Raw genomic sequence first — 23021 nt, 5'->3', positions numbered from 1 at the left:
TATCCTGCACTTGGCTACATGACACAATCACCCCTTCTCTATTACTTCAAGACTTAGTGCAACTATTTACCCCTTGTTTACAATCTTCAACGGTGAGCCTTACAGCCTTTAAATCCCAGGCAATAAAGAAGGCTGGTTATGAAATGGGCTCTGCAGCACCTCTCAATGAGTACACCTAGGTACTATTTCAATGAACTAGCATTCAGTATCATGCCATTTAAAAATTCTGAATGCCTTGGCTTTATTCACTGCTTTACTCACAGTTTTTTCAACAGACGGATTGGCAGCATAGCTGGTGTAGCTTTTTCTTTTGTCTGTGGCAGAAAATTTGTTTACAGGTGCCAGCAGTGGTTCCAAAGATGGCATCCAAATGCCATCTTTGGAACCACTGTTGCACAACTGCATGCACACACAAACACACACACGCTAAAGAAAACAGGTTTTTCTTCGGATGCCAGCTTGTGTACACAGGCAAATAATATAGCGATGATGATGATCAGAAACGCAGCCCTTTCGTTATGTCAATGATTATTGTAGGTGCCGTATTGTAGACATTGTGCAAAATATGTCTAAATTTGGATCGTATAAGCAGCTGTTGATGTCTCATGAACATCCTCTCAGGGCCCAAAAAACTAGGAACAGTACGTCAACACCACCCTCTTAAGTTTTCGTAAAGGAGATTGGCTGTTGAAAGTGAAACAGACGCCCCAACAACTGTAGAGGGCTCTAATGAGGTGGTGCCTGCCACTCTGTTGGTACACCTCCCCCTGCAGGCAAAGCCGCTTCTCAATTTGAACACAAGTCCTTCCACTGCTCCATTCTTTTGCCTTTCTGTCACTTGCTGCAAAAGTCCAAATTCCTTTGCATCAAAGTGCATGTACGTCATGCAATGGCACGCGTGCTATCACACCGGAACAAAACATAAATATGCACAAACAAATGACAAGGCACACTCCTTCTTGCACATTCACCACAGGATTCTTACAGAACATCCAATGCAAAATTCAAGGAGATTTAAAGGGTTTCCAGGTTGCTGAAGGCCAAAATTCAAGGAGGCTGAAACAAACTTCGGTCATACACATAAAAACATTCAAATCTCTTTATTCCTAGCCGCAATTCTATTAGCGCTAAGCATCCACGATTACATACATGCTTCAAGCTCTTCAGAGGGCTTTTCAAAGTGGAATTTCCCATTGTAACGATGTCAATCACATTGTGGTACACCACTCACTTCGCTCGATGAGGGTTATAAGTGTTTGCGGCTTCATAAAAAGATACTCATCACGTTAGAGTCAAATGGCTGAAACTTACTTTCCTCCAGGAATTTCTAGGGCTCAGGGGCGGAATTCTCTGGCAATCACTTTTGGATTGATATTTCCACTATCGCGAGACTAGCGTCGATGCGTCGGCGTCTACGGGTGACTGCGTTCCCAGGACTGTGCTATGATAGTGCACTTGGCCACGGCCCTTCTGGAGTGTGCGTCTGGTATTTAAATGCCAGATGCGCACTCTAGACTGGTCGTGATTTGGCATTGTGCGAGGAACACTGTCACCCGTAGATGCTGACAGGTCCAGCACTAGTCTTGCACAATCTCGTGAAAGCGAAAGTATAGCTGAAAGATGGAGCCATGATGACTGCAATGTAAACCAACAAAAAGGGTGGCACAGCTTGGTTGCTGATTTGGGTTCGTCTAGGACCACGGTGGCAACTGCGATTTAAACAAGCCTGTTGTCAGTGGCTGTGGACATGTCCAACAGCAATCGCCTAGCAAAACTCTCAAAAGAGAATATACAGTAGAACCTCATTCATATGTTTTGTAAAAAAATGTGAGAAAAGTGTCGTACTAACCAAGAAAACGTACAATCCGAAGTCACTAAAGAATTTGGCAGACTCGGCTGTAGTTGACATCTACGTAATGCGAAACGTTGCACAAATCGCTGCAGCGTGAAATTTCGAAGCACCTCCATCTGGTTGGGCCCGAGTTGCCCGAGAAACACATCGTCATTCCTGCGGCTTTAGCAAGCTTACGTTCGTGATCCTGGAATTCGGCCTGAGTCCGCAGCTTCTTTGGGCGGAGCATTTTGGCGGGAAGTTTACGCATGTCCACTCTTGTGGCACAAAACACTGCCACACATCACTGAGCTTGTGGGGCCCGAGCGACCTGAGATGCGCGCTGTCATTTTAAGACTGCGATCGGGCGAGTACTGCGAGGAAGCTGCCATTGTGGGCGCATACTGCTCTCGATCATGCGTGCCTCGCACCTCCTCTTGTTTACATCGGATCTAGCCGCTGGAAAACTTATCATACAATCACAGTTTGGTGATATACTGAACGTTGGTGCCGATAGATTGTGTCTTCTGGGAACGTATTAACTGGTAAAAAAAAGAAGTGTATTGGGTGAGTTATTGGCAGTCTTTATCACGAACGTTGGCACTGGGAAATTGAAACGGGATTGTATCAACGAGGTTCTACAGTATAGGATTGTTTCCAGATAAACAGTGTCCACGGCATAGCACCAATGCGGAGCTTGTTACTTTTAGTGTTCAACCCCAACTCCAGTTTTCAAGAAAATCAAGGAGAGCATTTATTTTTAAGGAGTTTAAGGGCCCTTGAATATCTTTTCACAAATTCAAGGGTTTTCAAGGATTTCAAGGAGGTGTACAAACCCTATCACCAGTGCATATCCCCACAGTGGTACTTAATCCATAGGCACTTACTTGGCCATTTAGCCTGATTTGCAATTTTAAGTCGTTAATGGTAAGGTGTGTACTACTTTGTTTTTTCCCATTTGTGTTTCATCCTGGCATAACACTAGTACACGTGACATGCATATTGGCATCAAAGGTTTATGGGGAAAAAGCTGAATTCCCACCTAGTGTGTGCCTACAGCTGGAAAACAATACAACACTATGTTGCTATACCATTACAGTAAATACCCATATATAATACAAGGTTTTCCTCCCCAAATTTGACATGCATAATTTTAATCTTGTATTATGTTCAGGAACCAAAACCTTTCATGTTATTCTGTGCAGCTAGTCACAGTTTCGATTTTGAAATGTGGTGGAAAGGAGCGGTACGGTGACTGGCCACTGTAGCAACAGGTGCCAATCACCATCGCCATCAGGCACTGCGGCAGAAGCAGAAGAAACCTGTACCCACTGTGCTAATACATTTGCCAAGGCCTGCATACCACCTATCACACCAGAGCACTGATCATCGTTCCGTTTTCCCCGGTGTCGATCTGCACAATGGCAGCACCATGGAGGCAGCAAGTGGAGAGCGACTTTGGCTACTGAAACTACCAGCAAAAGTGCTGCAGCGCGAAAGCTCGGAGTGACCAAAGAGAGAATCCAGGAATGGCAGCGACAAAAAGAAGGGTTGCTTGTGCGCAGTGGGACAAGACAATGTTTCCGAGGTCCCAAAAAAGGAATCTTCCCAGAAATAGAGGAGGAGTTGGCAGCCTACGTAAGGTGGAAATGCTCTCCATCTGGCAATAAATGCTGCTGCAGAAAAATGTCATGTTTGTAGAGATAGTGATTGCTATTCAGAAAGCACGATGCCATGCGTATAACATTGCTATGTGCATAATGTCACAATCTCACACGCATGGTTGCATGTCGCACGTGTTGATCCCTGCCAATGGATGCTCCACCTACTTTTCGTTCAATGCAAGCGAGCTACTTCAAGCACTTTTCTAGTACTTATAGTATGGAATCTGTGTGTTACTTATGCTCTCTTGCAACACACGTGTTGTGCTAATTGATTTAGAGCATCACAGCATTTCGATGCACACCTCAGGCCCGTAGGCACTGGGTTACTTGTTCTATAAGCCGAGCTGGCTTCTCATTACGTCAGCGCACAAGTGTGGAATACTGAACACTCTAGACGGCACAGATGAGTACCTCTGGGTGGACCTGTCCAGTAATGCGTCATCTAAGGAAAGCGAGGGTGAATGAGCAGGCACCGCGGCTTTGATAAATATTATCTAAGGATGATAAGTGTTGCAGATAAAGCTTGTTTTTGTTTTTTTCCTTTTTGTAGTCCTCAAGTTAACCATCGGATTATATTCAGGTTTTTACGGTACTCTACTTAGCGCAACGTAAGCAACATGACAAGAGAAAGAGTAGAGACAAGTGCCAATCATCATCTGTTTAATGATGGTTGTAGACACACAGTGATAAAATCGTGACACACTGTGAATGTTTTCGTGACAGTTGTCTTTCAAAAAAGCTAATTTCTGAAGAATGCGATGTGATAGGTGTATCACTAGAACAATCACACTCTTTCTTTTTGTCTGGTCACTTTGCCTTTGCTTTACTTGCACAAAGCATGACTTACATAAATAGGTTTTACAGTGCATGGGGAAATATGCATCAACACTTTTTCCAATGCTATTAGCATGCTTCATTAGGCAGTCATTGGTGTGCATCTTCCTATGCACTTCAAAACCCGCTTGTGCTAGCCATGCTTTGCGCAAGTCAAGATTCTCGGCAAAAGCAGAGACAAAACTGTGAGGGAAGCCTTTCATATGAGAAAAAAAGGGTCTAATTGTGCTAGTAATACACCTATCACATTGCATTCTTCAGAAATGTGCTTCTTTAAAAGACAAATGCCATGACAGTCAAGGTATGTCATGATTCAACCATGGTGCGTACTGCACATGAGCAGAAAGCTTGTTCCCTATAGGACTGTAACCGTCGTTAAACAGAGGCTACATGATGCTTGTCTCTCTTTACTCTATCTCTGTTTAACATTGCATATGTTATGCCAAGGAGAATAATGTACTATAACAGAACTAAACATCAACATGCCCAAAACCATACTTTGTTGGCACACTATGCTGCACTTTGCTAGTCGCATATGCCAGGACAGGCTGCAACTCTGAACTCAAGGCTCAGTGTTCGGGGTGCGAGGCTACTCAACTTTTCTGCAGATCTTAGGCCCCGTACATTTTTGACACTGACAGTAAATCATGACTCATACACAACATAAAAACACACCACATATAACATATGCATGCATTGCATGTACAGACGTGAGCAGCTTTGACGTGAGGTCCGACGTCTAACCGTAGGTGCTGGGGACGTTTGGGCCCAGCAACTACCGTTAGACGTTGCTGGCTGGCTCCGGAGGGCCCCCGGAAGCCGCCATTCCCGCATTCTAGACAAGGCTGCTCACGTCTGTACATGGCAGCATGGCAATAAAATCACAAAAGTAGACTATGTGTTTACTGTGCACCCATGCTTTTTTCCTTACACAGAGTCAATACGCAGGTCTCTGAAAAGACAAACCAAACAAAGAGCTTCTGGAGTCACGACAGATTTGCAAGTGCTTGCTCTGCGAAAAGTCTCGCATTGGCGTCATGTAAACATGCTTGCTGACCTCACTGCCCACACAAGTTCAATGTTACAGTGAAAAACACAAATCAGGAAAAAGCAACAATATGAAATACAGCCCTAACATACCGAACCGCTAATCAACTCATCAATTTGATCATTTGTGCCATGCTGCAGCCACAAGCACTGCTGCTGTCATTGGTAGCTACACATAACATAACTGTACTTGCTGCATAGAGAAACAAGAAAGTGGCAGGAGGAGGGGCCGGACTCAACTGTGTTTTCGGTGGACGAACTCGCACGCAGCAATCTCGTTCATGTTGTGCGTAACTGCCTTTGGCTGCCAAGTCCACAGTCGGTTCTTGGCTTTCTGATGCAGAGGCGTTATCTCCACCTTCTCGCCAGATATACCTGATACATACAGAGAGCAAACAAAAGGGCGTCACAAAATGTATTTGAGGCCAGAACCGATATAACATCAGGCTCAGGCTAATGACAATACAATGCTAAACGATACAGAACACTTGCCAACAGCTCAAAAGAAAAAAAAAGAAAGAAAGAAAAGAAGGAAGAGCAGATAATGACTGGGGTGAAACCTTGCAATACGGCGTTCAAATCTAAACACAGCTGCCCCTCTTTTGAGTATTTCAACCTGTACATTTGAGATAAAATAGAGCGAAGAATGAATGATTAAAAAAAAAAAAAAGAACGCTGTCACAATGTTTGTACTGACTGCATGTTAGTGATATCTCTTCAGTAAAAAGAAAGTTGTTTCAGTTGCACTTTTCACATTTTTCCCCCTAGGCTTTAAGTGCCTGAGCACATGTGTTAGCTACATGGGAATAGAAAACCACACAAAGTCTTACAGCACACAACATCAAGTAGACAGCCACCTACCAGTACAGTTCAGATGTAACAGTGCACACTACTTGGCACTATTATTGGCTATACTCCGTTTCACCCATAGCAGGCAATGTTACAAGGGCTAGAGAGGATTTTCTCACAGCTCGCATTCCCAATCCAAAAATTGTGTGTCCCCGATGAAGGAAAGATATATAGGTATGCATCCTCTAATTCGATGCAACATCGTCTTATTCGTTTATGTTGCAAAATATGACGTAATCAATACATGGAAGGCTTTGCACAGATGAACTTATTTGCCACAGAATGAGTGTAGTTGCACGTTTCTGTGACCAGCGGCCACAGTGCAACACTTGTGCCCATGACCAAAACATAGCACGTCGAATATTGGAAGCACAGAGGTGCACAAAATAATACAATTTGATGTACCCTTTCGTCCACAAGTACTAATTGTAAATTTGTAATATATGGCATGAAGTAGTTCTTCCACAGAAAACATCACATGATAAAGACAACTGCACTGTCAGTTGCACAAAATGAGATTTCTATGACCGTATTATTTGCGTAGCTTACGCAGGCAGCGTTGCTTGCGTATAGTATGAAACAGAGTATAGTTCAATGTGTCTCATCAATAATGCTGTGCTGTTGCCTCCTTGTGTCAGAAGTCATTTAACTGCCGAATCTGTTGAAAGCTGAAAGCAGGCATCTACAACATTCGGGCATGCATATAATTGATCACAAGGTTGTTATTTCCTCCGCCTTCTCTTCCATCTTCTGTGTTCCACAATGAAACCACGTTTAACTGCTAAGCAATATTCCTACAGAATGCAACATGGTTTTCCTCAGCAAGTTTTGACTTGTGGCCTTATTGATATGCCATAGAAGCTTGTGGTCTTCTGCGACTATTCAACATTTTCGAATATTTGGTCGAATATTATACTACAGTCGAATCTCGATAATTCGAACTCGAAGGGGCCCGGAAATTTGTTCGAATTACAATAAGTTCGAATTAAAGGACATATTTTTGAAGTATTTCGAGCACCATAGCAGGATGAACGAAGGGTGCAAGTCATGAAATATCGCGGCGCGCAACCGCCCACGCCAGCCAATGCTTGGTTCCCGATAATGGCGGCAAACGAAACTTCAGAGAGCGGACAGCGTCGGATGGCGACGGGCAGGCGCGCGTCGAAAGTGAGGGAGGAGGGCGACAGGGAAGCGGATTTGGCCTCGGCAACTCCGCCGCTTCGGTGGCTCCCCTCGCCCTCTATCTCAGCTCCCTCGCAGCTCCCTCCCCTTCGACTGTCTCCGTGCGCGCCCGCCGCCATGCCGGCGCCACTGGTACAGCCGGCCGGCGCAGATTAGCCCGCTCCCTGAAGTTTCGTTTTCTGCCGTTATCGGGAAGGAGCGTTTGCCGGCGTGGGCAGTTTCGTTGGCCTGACTGGGCCTCCGCCGCTGCATTAAGGGGTCTCTCCTAAGCTTTTGCTCTGTGGCGGTGTCAGAGCAATGCCGGTCGGAGGCGCCGCTGCGTTATTTGGCGCACTGCTGAGAGCATTGTCGGTCCGCGGTATGTTCAAATTAACCGTCGCAAATGCTTTTGCGTTTGAATTATCGAGCATTTTCGCTTATTAAAATACACATAACTTTGACGGGACCACAGTGTCAGTTCGAATAAACCGGCAGTTCGAATTAAGCGTGTTCGAATTAACAAGATTCGACTGTATTTGATATTTTCACTTTGGTTCAAATTTCAGTATTCACAATTTTTGAAGTATCATTCAAAACGAACAAATATGCATTTTAAAATGTACGATCAAAAGTTGGGTTTTGGTAAGCAAGGCGTATTAACATTAACATGGCTCACGGACCAGACAAGCATAAGACGAAGAATTTGTTTACCAGTTGCCAACAAATTTTTCTAACTTTGATTATTCAAACATCCCTGCAGCACCAGCACCTTCTGTATTGATCTAATGTATAACAGCGACCGACGTTTTGAAGACTGCATGGCGTCTCGCTAGACTTTTTCGACATGATAAATACGCACGACATGGGGAAAATGGCGGCCATGAAGGTCGTCGGCACCATACAGATTAACCTCCGTACTCTTGTTTTCATCGGTCAGGTAGTGTCTCGATTTTTCAAGAACTGTACAGCCGTTGCGAATATATTTGTGTCGACTCGACAGCAAACCGTAACTTTGGTCACCGACACCCGGTGAAGCAGCGTTGGTTCAGTCTAACAGCCAAAGCAGTGTGGCTGTCACGAAAATTCGCTGCTGGCCTGCATGGTGGCTGGCAGCAAACTGTCGGGAGAAGTTTGCTGCTCATCGAGTGTCTCATTAGTGATCAGGACTGAGACCATGTGCATGCTTAGGGCCATAGAATCGGCGTTCGGGTCAGAGGACAACAAGCCAACAATTACAGCGAGCATCACTACCAAGTTTGGCTGTGCACCTACTGGGCAGAATGGGTTAAGTTCATATGTAGGAAAGCAACATTGAGCTGAATTCAGTCAACAAAGCGTAAACTGTGCCAGCATCATGCAGTCAAGGTCGCACTTTGTGGCATCGCGACGATGCGTGGCACACATCGAGCTGCGTGACAGGCAAACTTTAAAGGGGCCCTGAAACACTTTTTGAACATACTAGTAGTAAGAAAACGTTGCCGATCTGTCGTAGAGGCTGCTGTGAGCATTTCAGCCAAATATTACTGCACTGCACGCAGCAGAGAATTTACAATCTACTGTCAAGCACAGCAAAACATTGCTTGCTCTTACTTCCGCAATGTCGTCATGCAGTGTTATCGAAAGCAGCTGGCCAACCAACGCTATTGGCCGATTCTCAATAATACATTATTGCTAATTTTGAGTTAAATAAATGAAAAATATACATGTCTGTGATCTCAAAAAGACAGGAAAATCATTTCATCCTTGCACTGTGTGTAGCTGCGTCTGCTGCGTGTGGCATCTGAGATGGCAGTGGCATGTTGCATAGTGCAGTCTACTGCAGTTGCCACAGGGTGCCGCAACCTTTTTTGCCACCGTGACACTCAACTTTTGTCCAGGGCTTGGCCCTCTAGGCTTCTCTGCTGTGTAGCTGCCAGCATGCTAGCGGATACAAAAGGAGAGAGACAGCCGGGTATCGGTGCAGGTGTGATAACTTCACTTAGCCAAATAATTCCTACGTAGGCGGCCACGCCGAGCATGAGCAGACAATAGTCGGCTTCTTCCAGAAGTAGGTAATTATTATTGATATTTAATAGCAGAGTTTCGCTTGATTGATGTCGGCTATTGGCCAATAGCAGCCACGTATGGGAATCTGCTATATTACGAAATAAAGCATCCAGAAAAGAGTGAGAAGCAGGCTTTTGTTAAAAAGAGAGCGTTTGAGAGAAAGGTGAATTCGCACTTTGCTGGTGAGCTCCACACGCCGCACACGACTGCAAAATTTGGCTGAGAGATTCACAGCAGCGTGTGCGATCCGCAGACTATGTTTTTTGACCAAGCCCGAAGTGTGGTTTAGGAGCCCTTTAAGGTTTTTGCGCTAAACACCAGTTTCTATGGTTTTCCTCATTTTCATACATCCTTAGTACATTGCATAACTACATACTGAATCGTAGTACTACACACTAACCAGTAACTACAAATTTGCCTTGCATTAATGTAGGCTGCCGACAAGTAAGGGCCGCCAGCTTGGTGGTATGTGCGTATGTGCGACCAAGTTGGTGGAATTCAATCGCAGTGAGTCCGTGACAAGTGCGATTGGAATTTCCGCCGTATTTGCTGAAAATCGCACCACATGAAACTGCATTTAACCGTTAGTATGTTTTCAACAGGTGCAAACTAACAAGCTAACTAACTAACTGTTGTTTCACTTCAAGTCAACGAGTTCCAAAACTGTCAGTATACAGAACTGCAGAGTTTTATATGCTTCTGCAGAGTTCTACAACAATAATAATATATATATAACGTCACTGGGTGAGTAGTAGTTTCAGTGAGTGCAATTTGCTTGCTCACCTAATTGGACTTCAGTGTTGCGTCCAATGCGAGGCACAAGAGCCACGTTGAATGCTTGGTACAGGTGAGCCTCCATGGCGGTCATGTCCCGGTCAGCATAATCATCTGGCTGGGTTGCTGACAACACCGCTGCATGCACAAATGCAGATGCACAGAGAAGAAAAAAGTGCAGTTAATGGAGCACACCTGCTGCAGCCTAGCATGCATTAAGCAATGACCAACAATGGAAACCTATGCTGCTGCTCATTATGTGGCCCAAACTAGCAGCATAAAAGATGACTGAGCGAGCTGCAGTGAGTGCCAAAACATCACAACGTCCTGCTTCCACATGACCACTTCTGTGCCGTGACGTTACGACACACACACCTCCTGGTAAACAAAATTGAAACTATTTGTAAAAAAGCAGAAGGGTTGAAAGTTGAGCTTGTTGGTACATTCAAACTTTACGAACAGTGCTAAATGATGGGACATGAAAAACAACACATGGGCACAGACTAACAAATTTTACTTGAAAGAACACATATACTGAAAGAAGATGCGCAAGCAGTTAAAATTCAGTTCAGTGTAATGCCAAATAGCAAATATAACAACCAGAGCGCACAGCCAAGTCACTTGATCAAACGATCAAACTATCCAGATAATTCTCTTTATCAATTAAACTGAGCGATGGTGTGCAGATGCAAGAGGGGTCGCTCCTATGAATCATGTATGCTTCAACAATTTTACACGTTCCTTGGTCCTTGTGTCGCCTTAGCATATGGCACTTATCAAAATCCAGAGTACCACCACAAGAGGCTGCATGAAGAACTAGGTTGCTCAGACGTCCTGTGTCGAGAGACCAAGCATGTTACCTGATGCAGTTGTTAAGGCGCCGTCCCATCTGTTAAACCATGAGCATTGTGCACACTTAAAATTTTCGTCATTTTATGTGCTTTTCAGTAAAGTAAAATTGGAAATTTTTATTTTTGCATAAATATTTCTCCCCTGAGCTCCTACAAAAACACAAATTTTCGAAAGCTTTTTGACCAATTACTCCCACATTGCTTATGATCAGAACAGCAAGAGTTGGGCTACATTTCATCCCACCACAGTATATGTTGCAACCAACACATCTTAAAATAAATGCGCAACACATAGACACACTCTAAACTGGCCCACTTTCTAAGGCAAGGAAGCATGCATAATAATAAAAAAATTCTCCACTTTATTTTCTCTCCACTTGTGGGCACAAATAGAGATGCAAAATTTCTAGACATTTTGAATAGCCTGAAAAAAAAAAACAAAAAAAACATGCTTTTTAAAAAGTATTTTTTTTTCAGGAAAAATTGGAAATTAACTAGGTTTCACACTGTCCTCAAGAAATAACAGTAGAACTTCGTTCATATGTTTTGGAAAAACATGTGAGAAAAAAAATGTACTAACTGGGAAAATGAATGATTTGAAGTCACTAAAAATTTGGTAAACTCAACTGCAGTTGACATCTACGTAATGCGAAGCGTTGCGCGAATCGTTGTAGCAGGAGAAGCGTTGCAGCGCGCAAAGCTAGTGGGGTCCAAGTGACCTGAGATGTGCGTGCGTTGTCGTTCTTGCAGCTTCAGCAAGCTTGTGTTTGTGCTACTTGAATTTGGTCTTAGTCAGCAGCTTCGTTGGGTGGGGTGTTTCGGCAGGAAGTTTTGACGGGGGCATTTGGCAAGAATTGTTGCGGCACGAGACGCCCACGTGCATCGAACTGGTGGGGCTCAAGCGGCCGGTGACGTGCTTTGCTGTTTTCCTATTGCGAGCTGGTGGGTGACGGCACGCCTGGGTGAAACATGACGCCACCTGCAGCAGGGAACTGTGCCACATTTGGGTTATCACCTATTAGAAGCATGCAGTACGCTTCCAACGGCACTATGCCACACGTGCTGTTAAACAGACAAAGGCTTATTGCGATGGAGTTGGGGGCAATAGCTATGCATGTGGCATGAGACGACTCGCGAGGAGATTCGCTGGAGCGCGCCAGCGTTTTCACGTGAAATGCAGGTAAGTACTGTGGGGAAGGTGCTGTGGCAAGTGGTTGCTCTGATCGTGCGCGCTTTGCACCTTTTCTCGTTCACATGGGATCTAGCGGCTGGATATGTGTCATACGATCGCAGTTTGGCCATGTACTGAACACTGGTGCCGAAAGATTGTGCTTTCCGTGAACGTATTAACTGGCAAAAAAGAAGTGTAGCTGCATTGGGTCATGTTTTGGGCTCTCAGTTGCAAACACTGGCACTGGGAAATCGTACGAAATGGTATCATATCAACGAGGTTCTATTGTATTTGTAGCAGGGCAGTTCTGTACGGTATAGACAAGAATTTGCACTGCTTCTAGAGGGCAGCCATCTTTGGCTGGGAACTGCAGGAACTGGCAGAAAGAAAGGACAACTGTGATAACGCTCAACCTGTTTGTTCGCATGCTTGCCGCCAGCGCTTACTGTTCATGGCTTTGTCGTCAGCTGGGGACATATTCTGAAAAGTTCCACTTCTGCGATCGTTCGCCTAAGCGACAATTTCACCTTCATGTGCACGCTGATTGGCTGGTTGAGCAAAACTGAATGACGTCGGGCTCAACCAGCCAATCAGCGCGCGCATGAAGGCGAAATTGTCGCCTAGGTGAATTATCGCCGAAGTGGAACGTTTCAGAATACGTCCCCTGCTGCTTCATCAAATTGGCAGCCCAGCTCGGGCTTTAAAAAATATTTAATTCTGTGGTTTAACATGTTAAAACCACAATCTAATTCTGAGGAACACTATAGCAGGGGACTCCGGATGAATTTTGACCACCTATGGTTCTTTAACATGCACCCAAATCCAAGTACACAAATGTTTTTGCATTTCACCCCCATCGATATAAAGCCGACGTGGCTGGAATCAAACCTGAGACCTTGAGCTCAGCAGCACAACGCCATAGCCACCAAGCTATCACAGCAGGATAGTGCACTTGCTCTAAACCAATGTTCAAGAGTAGAATATTCTGATCTATACAGGGGAATAATATGAACATACAGTCAGTACATTTTGCTTGCGTGGCTAGAAATACAAGACTAGAGATATTTGCTGCAGTCAATGTGACATTAAAACATAAATTTTCTACAAATCCAGTGTAAGTGTTTCGCAACACAAACACCTAAAACAAAAACACTAACACATAAGCAAATAAAACACGTAAAACAAACTGTGCAGATGATCTGCATGGTTTCAGTTTAACCTATCAGTCCCCTTTTTGCAAAAAAAGGTTTTAAATTTTACATTGTTATTGTGGGGGCTGCAAATTTTGGCCAATTTTTCGGGTGCCCAAGAGGGGAAAAAAAAAAGAAAAACATTTCGTTTCTTCCGCAAAATTTCTTTTTTTTTTTTATTGCCAACCAATCGCATCGATAGGTCACACAGGCAGCACTCACCGTCCTCTGACACTAGGGTGAACTCAAGGGTGCCACTCGTCCGGATGGTGGTGTCCAAGTCAATAGGGATGCCCACTTCCCGGTAGTCTTCGACATGGAACTCAGGCCCTACACATTTGTAGGGCAACCAGTTTTTAGAATAAAGCATGTGTTGCATTGTTTCTGGCACACAAAAGCAACCTTTTATACATCAGGTAGCATTGTTATAAAAATGAATACTTTTTACCTTTGTTAAAGTTTGATTACGTGTGTACAATCACACCTGAAGAGTAATGCGGTTTAGCAGCCCAGAGAGGGTGTAACAAAAGACTAAGCATCACAGTTTAGTGTAATAAGCAGTGATTACTACTAATAACTAGAGCACACAGTTATTTACCCTTGTTAACTGCTTAGAGTGAGCTTTTACAGTGCCTGCTGCACAGTTCATGTTGGGCATTACTTAATGTCTGAATGTATATTTTCATGCAAGGAATGAACTGTGATACTTTGTTATGTACTATACTTATTCAGAACGTACTTAGTATACGAGTTACTAATATTTATTTACAAAATTATCCCATATTCTAGTGTAAGGGTGGTACCTCTGTAAGGGCTATTTCTCAAATTTCCTGTGGCATTCTTGGCACAGGATGGCATTCTTGGCACAGTGTCAAGCACGCTATCATTCGCGTGATTAGCGCAAGACGCATCGGTGTCTGCGAGCGACGGCATTTTTAGTACAGTGGGCCTCTTCGATTGTCCATCCCAGACAGTCCCGGACTGCTTGAGACTGCTGTCCCACATTAGATTTGCTCAGCCAGCTTCGGAAGCTTCGCCCACCAGTCCGAGAGCTGCCAGAATCACATTCGTTTTTCACGGACCGGAAGTTGTGGACTGTTCAGGGGCTCTAGGAGCTGTCAGCAGAGTTTTGCTCAGACCAGCGCAAGCAGCTAGCAGACGATGATCGTCTGAGAAAGATGCACGTGGCATCTGCTGCCATGATGTTGTGAAAGATGCCGCGTGCTTCCGCATACTATGCACATTCTAGAAGGCAAATATTATGCACTCAGCTATCACATCTGTTACATCGTTGCTTTCTTTGTCATCATGCAAGCTTTTCATGACCTGTGGAACATAGGTCAACGCACTCACTCATGAGTGCACTCACTCACACTCATTTCAAAGGCATGAGTGCGAGTGCGAGTGAGTGCCACTGAGTGTAAGTGCAGGTGAGTGCGAGTGCAAGTGAGTGCCTGTGAGTGTGAGTGGAGGTGAGTACAAGTGCGAGTGAGTGCGACTGGAAGTGAGTGCGAGTGAGTGCCAGTGACTGTGAGTGGAAGTGAGTGTGAGTGCGCATGAGTGCCAGTGAGAGTGAGTGCGAGTGAGTGTGAGTGAAAGTGAGTGCGAGTGAGAGTGAGTGAGTGCGAGTCAGTGCCGGTGAGTGTGAGTGGAGGTGAGTGTGAGTGAGTGGAGGTGAGTGCCAGTGAGTGTGAGTGGAGGTGAGAGCCAATGAGTGTGAGTGTCAATGTGGTGAGTGCTTGTGAGTGTGAGTGGAGATGAGTGTGAACGTGACTGAGTGCTGAGTGGAGCTGAGTGTGAACGTGACTGAGTGGTGTGAGTGTGAACGGGGTGAGTGCTTCTGGGTGTGTAGAGGTGAGTGTGAACGTGAGAGTGAATGCAGGTGAGTGCGAACATGAGTGAGTAGTTGTGAGTGGAAGTGAGTGGGAACGTGGTAAGTGCTTGAACGATAAGCAGAGGTGATATCGGTTCATCTTGCTCGCAGAAAAATGGAGGCACGTTGTGTGTACAAGCTCACTAGCGGTGATGACTTATCGCACTACCAGATTGTGCACGCCAAGACAGAAACCACTCACTAAGGTAGTAATAATCCAAGGATCAGGCATGAGTGAGACAATGTATAATGAGATGAGTGGATATATTATATTGCGATAGCAATTATGTGGACACTCCAAGAGAACTTCTGCCGTGGTCGTGGACGCCGTTGTGAGGTTCCGTATAAAGTCCAAACACGGTAAAATCGTCGCAGCGTGCCGGCGGTACGCTGCGTGTGCGAGTGCAAGCTTGCGAGGGTCAGCCGACACTTGCTGCTCAATCGCGCGCGCGCGAGGGAAAAGGCGGGGCGGAAGCGCGCTGCTTCTGTCGCGCGTCAGGCATCGGGGGGGGGGGGGGGGGGGTCGTCTTGCTCCGGCAGCGGCCGAGTGGGTGTCGTATCTCGAAAGCGATCTGCGACGTGGAAAAAGGGCGCGCGCGCGCCTCCTCTTCAAAGCGATTTGCGACATGAACAATGTTCAACTAGAGCCGGTTACTTCGTATGCGCCGTGTTTTCGACGTTTAGTTCGCTTTGAAGCGAAAGGCGGCGCGAAGGTCAATTCGCTCGCGGCTATAGCTGCGCCTCCTTACTCCAGCCTTCTGACAGCGAGTTTCCGCGGTCATCGAGCGAGATGCGTTCATGTTTACCTGTTCGCCCATGACACCGTGCTTGTCTATTTAGTTAGTAGGCGAATGTGTACAAGTTTATACGGCCCATTAAACTACTATCCTTGCTTCGTATAGCTCTACTAATTTGCTATCGCAATCGAAGCTTCGCATTTCGGGCGAAACTGTGACATTTTCTTTAATACACCAGGGAATATGTATGGGCTGGAGCGCTGATGGCAGACATATCCAAATCATGAGTGGCAAATTTTGCCATGACTTCCACTGAGTGAAGACATTTAATACCGTGTGATTTGCTACAGCTTCGCTGGTCATCCACCTTCAGAGGGTGGAATGGCTCATTTTCTTCCTGCTTCCCTCTTAAACGTACACGTACAGGCTCCTTTAATAAACAGGCAGAGCGGAAGAGGGACTAGCCAAGTTAGCACAGAGTAACAGACACGCACGCTCGCATACACGGAGAAAAAGCAAAGATGCAATGATAGATACGACTTTGTTCTCCCTTTTGTGTTTGTTTCGGCGTTAAGTGGTTGACTAAGTATACAAACAGTCAATCTCTCCCTCTGTTTCCCGCTCTCTTGGCTTAATCCGACCGAAGGGGAGCTTAGCGAGCATGGGCGGCAAGCATGCACACATCTAATGTCAATGACAGAGAGAGTTTGAGGCTGACATCAATGTTTATGTCACGATGAATAAATTGAAATGAAAACTTTAGTCGTGCTAGTTTTGCTCTACTTTGCAGTGTTAATAAACCAGCTCTCTTTAATAATTTAGTCAATGAATCTGTTAATTTGTATTTATTAAAACATAACCTTATTGCCTTCCTCTGCACCCCTTCCATTCTTGCAATGAGTTATATTGTGTACGGAAACCAAACAATATTGGCGTGCTTCAGCACTGTTCGAACAAGCATTTTGTAGGCCAGCAAATTTTATCTGGGGCCGCAAGACGAAGGTGTCTTCTCAGAAAGAAGAGTCGGTTTAGTGCTCAGCATGTACATTGATTTCCGTTTGAGGTTATTTTGTTAACATGGCTTTCCCATTGGAGAGCGTATGTTAAAGTGACACCTAAATATTTACGCTGAAATGCACAAGTGAGAGGTGTGTCATTAATAATGTAAGTGAACTCAGATATATGTTTCTTTCTTACTGTTAGCATTACAGATTTTTCGGCATTTAGAGTCATCTGCCACTCCTGACACCAAGAAAAGGCAGAATTTCGTATATGGTGATTATCACTGTGATTAATTTCGCGGTACGAAATACAATAGTCAGCAAATAGACGGATGTTACCATGTCTTCGGGAAGGCAAATCTTTTATATATATTAAAATAAAGCTGGGTCCAAAACACTGCCTTGGTGCACTCCCGATGGAACAGGTGCTAAATTGGAAGCTTCGTTATTAATATACACAAATTGTGAGCGGTATAGATCGGCACAGTGACTCATGAGAGCACTCACTCACACTCGCACTCATTTCAAAGGGGTGAGTGCGAGTGAGTGCCAGTGAGTGTGAGTGGAGGTGAGTGCGAGTGAGTGCCAGTGAATGTGAGTGTAAGTGAGTGCGAGTGAGTGTGAGTGCAGGTGAGTGCGAGTGAGTGCCAGTGAATGTGAGTGTAAGTGAATGCGAGTGCGAGCGAGTACCAGTGAGTGTGAGTGCAAGTGAGTGCCAGTGAGTGTGAGTGCAGGTGAGTGCGAGTGAGTGCCAGTGAATGTGAGTGCAGGTGAGTGCGAGTGAATGCCAGTGAGTGTGAGTGCAGGTGAGTGCGAGTGAGTACCAGTGATTGTGAGTGCAGGTGAGTGCGAGTGTGAGTGAGTGCCAGTGAGCGTGAGTGCAGGTGAGTGCAAGTGCGAGTGAGTGCCAGTGAGTGTGAGTGCAGGTGAGTGCGAGTGCGAGTGAGTACCAGTGAGTGTGAGTGCAGGTGAGTGCGAGTGAGTGCCTGTGAGTGCCTGTGAGTGGAGATGAGTGCGAGTGCGAGTGAGTGCTGTGAGTGTGAGTGGAGGTGAGTGTGACGTGAGTGAGTGCGGGGCCTGGAAAAAATTATGGTGAGTGAGTGTGAGTGAGTGTTCTCCCACACTGCCGACCTATGCTGTGGAATTTCTGCCGCTTTAGTCCATGTGTTTTTTGAAGAGACAAGCACAGCGACATACCAAGCATACATGTAGTGACGCGACTGACCATTTTGCAGAGTGGTTTCACGAGTTTCGAGGACCATGTGCAATGTAATTGCACTTTTTTAGTCTATTGCGTTGCTTTCATAACGTGTGGTTGTAATATCCGTGTGCACTTTTTAGCGTGAACGGTGATGCGTTATGATCGTGATTTTGTTTGCGTTCGTGTACAAATTTTCCTCAAATTTCGCACGCAATACGCAAGCTAACAGTGGTTAAGTGACTGACATGAAGAGAGAGAGTGTGATGTAAATTGCGCTATAACTGCACTTTGTGAACACGTACTATGCACTAAGGCTATGATATTCCACTATGCAAGCTTTGCGGCTGCGCCTGCAATGTGGCCTCGGAGATTGCCGCATCTATGAGACCCCGGTAATAAATCCGTTTGTAGCTAGCCCACCACTAGCAGTGGTGGGCTAGCTACAAGCCAATGATGGCAGTCAGGAGAATGACTTCCAATCATGGTGTTTTCAGCTGAAACCTCAGACGGCTGGGTCACGTGACTGTGACATGCCTTTCTGTCAGAGCTAGTTGGACCGGAAGCCACAGAAAGTTTACAGGTAGTCCAGGACTGCACAATCGAAGAAGCCCAGTGCCAAGCACGGGATACTTTGCGTGACCAGCGCAAGCTGCATTGGCATCTACAAGCAACACCATTCCTGGCACAGTGCCAAGCACGCTATAGTGTGGAAACACTGCCGCTTGTTGATGCGTTAGGTGCTAGTCATGTGAAATTTCACGAAAATAAAAAATGATCATCCAAGAATACAGCCCAAGTTTATCAACGCTTTGCTGCATGCACATACACTTGCCTTTGGCCTAGACACTCCATGGCCACGATTTCCTAGCAATGCCTTTTATGCTACTCCTTTTCACACTTTTCGCACTCTGTAAGTGGTCAGAGCGACGCTCCGCATGCCTTATCAATGCGATCAGCCGGCCATGGACGGTGGATGATAAGATCGAGTGGCATAGAATCGAGCGGTAAAGATCACTACAACATTGCAGCTCGTATCTCAACAATTGCCATGCTGTTGCTACAGATAGACAAAAGTACAGTCAATGAATGCACCGAATTATCAATGTATACTAGATCAACTAGGTTTCCTTGTTTAGGTTTCGAGGAGGCACCAGCGAGATGGCTGTAATAAAATGAAAAAAAAAAAAAAAAGAACTGTGGCAGAAACCATCTCACGATGACTGTTGATGGTAGTGTGTTTAGCATTGCATCAATTTACAACACAACATATTGCCATCATTGAAACGAGCTACGTGTGAGGTGTGTACAGCAGCGGGATTCCTCTATCTCGCTTCCCTAAGAACACTTGGCGTCATCTAGTGCCACCACTGTGAAGCATCTGCGTACCCTCCAAAATGAATAACACGCCGGTATGTGCGAACGCTGAGAAATGTGTCATGCGGCAAAACCTAGCTCGTGCTCCTTTCTGGACACCGCTGCGCCATCTAGTCGCACTGCAGAGAAGCCCACACGTGGCCTCCGAGACGAGAAGCGTGGCGCACCGGTGCCTGCGAATGCTGAGAATTGTTCCCTCGCTTACCGCACACTCAGTGGCACATACTCAGTGACCCAACTTGGCGAGAGGTTCACTGAAGAGCTAGTAGCAGTTGGCGTCAAAGACATCCATTAAAGAGTGGCATACGCTCACTGGCACATACCCAGTGACCCAAGTTGGCATCAAAGAGGGTCACTGAAGACCAGCAAAGACCGAGTGGCACATACCAAGCGCTCCAAGCTGGCGTCAATGAGTTTCTTCGAACCGCAGTGCCTACTCAGTCCCGAATCTACAGTGACCCATGTTGGCATGAAAGAGGTTCGTTGGAGAGTGGCGCATATGTACACATTGCTATATACTCAATGACCCAAGTTGGTCTGACGGTTGGTTTATTGCATAGCGCGCTGCAAGGTGTCTGAAATTTTGGTTGTCCTTATACCTTAAGTGGGCTAGTGACGGTGATGCGGAACTGTCCGAATAATCAAGCAAGTTCGAATAATTGGTCGGTGACTGCATCTAAAATAAGAAAAGCAGAATGTTTGTAACGGCAAGATATAAGATTGAAAACAAACTGAAACCTAGTGGCACATACCCAGTGAACATACCCAGTTACCCCTGTGGCACATAATTTTGGACTACACTACCACCGGAATTGGCCTACGAAAACGACAAGATAGGCTCGCCCACCAAAAAGTGGCTGGACTCTGAGAAGAATGCTTCCCATTAAAATTATAAACAACTTGAGTTATCTCATGAACATATCTAGATATAGCACTTTGAGGATAAAATGATTCCAAAGTGAAATTTTCCATCTTTAAAGGGCCTCCCCTCGTTTTCTTTTTAGATTTGTTAACTTCTGGTGTTATGCAAACCACTCACCTATTCGAACTATTCACTTCGAATGACACTAATTACTATTTGCCTCAAATTCGCTTTGAACTAAAAATTTGAAATTTGCACACGCCTACGTGTCAAGCAATATGTGAAATTTCTTCATTGTTTCCTAGTGACCTTTTGCATTCATGGTGACCTCTTCCTACATTTGGCAAAGGTTGAAGATAGATGAAATTGCCCAACACTTACCCAAGGAACGTAACAGGCCCTTGCGTTTCTTGAGCATTTGGTCAAGAACTTCCCGCAAAGTGGCATCCAGGCTGGGGATCTGAACTTTTGTGAAGCCATCCTTGGTGTGGCTGCAAGGAAACCAAGAGTCAAGAAGCTGTATTTACATGTATGTGATCCACAGAAAAAATAAGGAAATGTAAGGGTTTTGCAGTTGAACGTTAATATAATAAACATTGACGATTTACTGAAATCAACAAATGTCAATGCAACAAACTGTTTTCCATTCCCTAATCTCGGTTTCATCTGCATCATTTCCCCTGCGATTTAGCAATGCAGTTTTGTTCCACAGTCTTGAATTCTATGCACTTTCTTTGCATGTACCTAGAGCTCTTGTAGTAATCTTACGCATAAAAAGATAGTTAATCATTTTCCCACATCCTGTTGCATGCAAATGTTACCAGGAAGCAGTGAAATGCGCTGACTATAAAACAGAGGATGGAACATGCTCATGGTCTTGCAGATATACAGCAGAACCTCGTTGATAGGATCCTGTTTCGTACGATTTCAGCCATGTTCTGTGATTGAGAACACACACAAAAAAAAATGACCCAATACAGTTATGCTTCTATTACACCAGTTAATACGTCTCTGAAAAACAAAATTTTTCGGTACCAATGTGCAGTACATCGCTAAACTGAGATCATATGATATGTTTTCTGGCCACTAGGTCCCATGTGAACACGAAAAGGCTCGGGGCACACGCAATGGAGAGCAATAGATGCCCGTGAAGCAGCACTCGCCCACCCGTGTCATGTGAAAATGCCGGCACACACTCAAATTCCTTTGCCAATACTAGCAAATCTCGTGGGTCGTCGCACGTTGCATTCACAGCTATCGCCACCAACGCTATTTCGATAAGAATCTTCAACGTTAACCCAAATGTGCTGTCGTTCCCTGCTGCAGGCAGCGCAAAGTGAGCTCCATGTTTCATTCTGGTGGCATCAAAATCCCGTGCCAACCACCAGCTTGATATTGTTTTGGTCTCCCGTTTTAAAACAATACGCAATAGGAAAACGATAAAGCGCATCTCGGGTTGCTCGAACCGCAACAGCTCGAGGCGCGTCAGCGTTTGTCTCGTGCTGCAACGATTCTCACCAAGAGGGGATGTCAAATCTTACTGCCAAAATGACCTGCCTGAAGAAGCTGCCGACTCGGGCCAAATTCGAGGATCACAAACATAAGCTTGCCAAAGCTACAAAAACAACAATGCGCGTCTCGGGCTCCTCGGGATGCACCAGCTCAGCGCGTGTCGATGTTTTGTGTTGCAACGATTCGCACAACACATTGCATTATGCAAATGTCAACTACAGTTGAGTCTGCCGAATTTTATCGTGATAGCAATTATATGGATACGCCAGGTGAATTTCTGCTGCCGGCGTCACTGCCGCCGTGAGGTTCTGTATAAAGTCCAAGTGCGATAAGATCGCGGCTGAGCAATGCTGTAGGTGCGAGGGAAAGCATGTGAGGGTGAGCCGAGAAGGATGGTGGCTTGGTGCAGCAGCATCTTCTCGCAGGTGCAGGGGAGGAAGGTGGGGAGGGTGCGTGGTCTTCTCATGCGTGCAAAGGGGGGAGCAGGGAGATGTGTGCGCACTAGGAGAAGGGGGAAGGTGGCAAGTTAGTGCGCATCTCTTTTACTCTGGCTGCCGCGGCTGAGAGCAGCAGCAGCTTGCGCCCTATCTTGGAGGCATTCTGCGATGGGTTCAAAGGCTAGCCGACCCGACATAGCCGATGGCTTCGTGTGTGCTGTGTTCTCCCGTGCCTGGTTTGTGTTGAACTGAGAGGCAGCACTATGGGAAATTCGCTCACCACTGCTGCTGCTCTTTATCACACCAGCGTTCTGACAGCGAGTGTCCACTGTGATTGAGTGAGGTGTTTTCATGTGTGCCTGTGCACATGTGACACCTTGCTTGTTAATTTAGTAAGTAAGCGAATGTTTACAGCAGTTTATACAGCTAATAAATCTACTAACCTTACTCTGCATAGCTGTCTAATAATAATTTGCTATCGCAATCATCAATTCCTTGCTTTTCAGATGAAACTGCAACATTTTATTAGTGACTTGACTTTGGGTCGTACGTTTTCCCGGTTAGAAAGTTTTTCCTTGGGTTTATTTCCAAAACGTATGAACGAGG

At 45.4% G+C, this 23021-nt stretch overlaps 1 protein-coding gene across 4 annotated transcripts in view; it reads right to left on the bottom strand.

Moving 5' to 3' along the window:
• LOC119437137 (target of rapamycin complex 2 subunit MAPKAP1) overlaps window positions 1–23021 on the bottom strand; it is a 121273-nt gene that overhangs the window by 10478 nt on the left and 87774 nt on the right. For all 4 annotated transcript variants that reach the window (XM_037704204.2, XM_037704201.2, XM_037704200.2 and 1 more), the window contains exons 9-12: window positions 20848–20957; window positions 13641–13748; window positions 10216–10344; window positions 5617–5751 (exon numbers count right to left, since the gene is read on the bottom strand). In XM_037704204.2, coding sequence (XP_037560132.1) covers window positions 5617–5751; window positions 10216–10344; window positions 13641–13748; window positions 20848–20957 — 482 coding nt within the window. The remainder of the gene's footprint in view (window positions 1–5616; window positions 5752–10215; window positions 10345–13640; window positions 13749–20847; window positions 20958–23021) is intronic.

The sequence above is a fragment of the Dermacentor silvarum genome, chromosome 1 (genome assembly GCF_013339745.2).
Source record: "Dermacentor silvarum isolate Dsil-2018 chromosome 1, BIME_Dsil_1.4, whole genome shotgun sequence".
NCBI classification, from domain to species: Eukaryota; Metazoa; Arthropoda; class Arachnida; order Ixodida; family Ixodidae; genus Dermacentor; species Dermacentor silvarum.
This window is presented reverse-complemented; position numbering and strand designations above follow the sequence as displayed.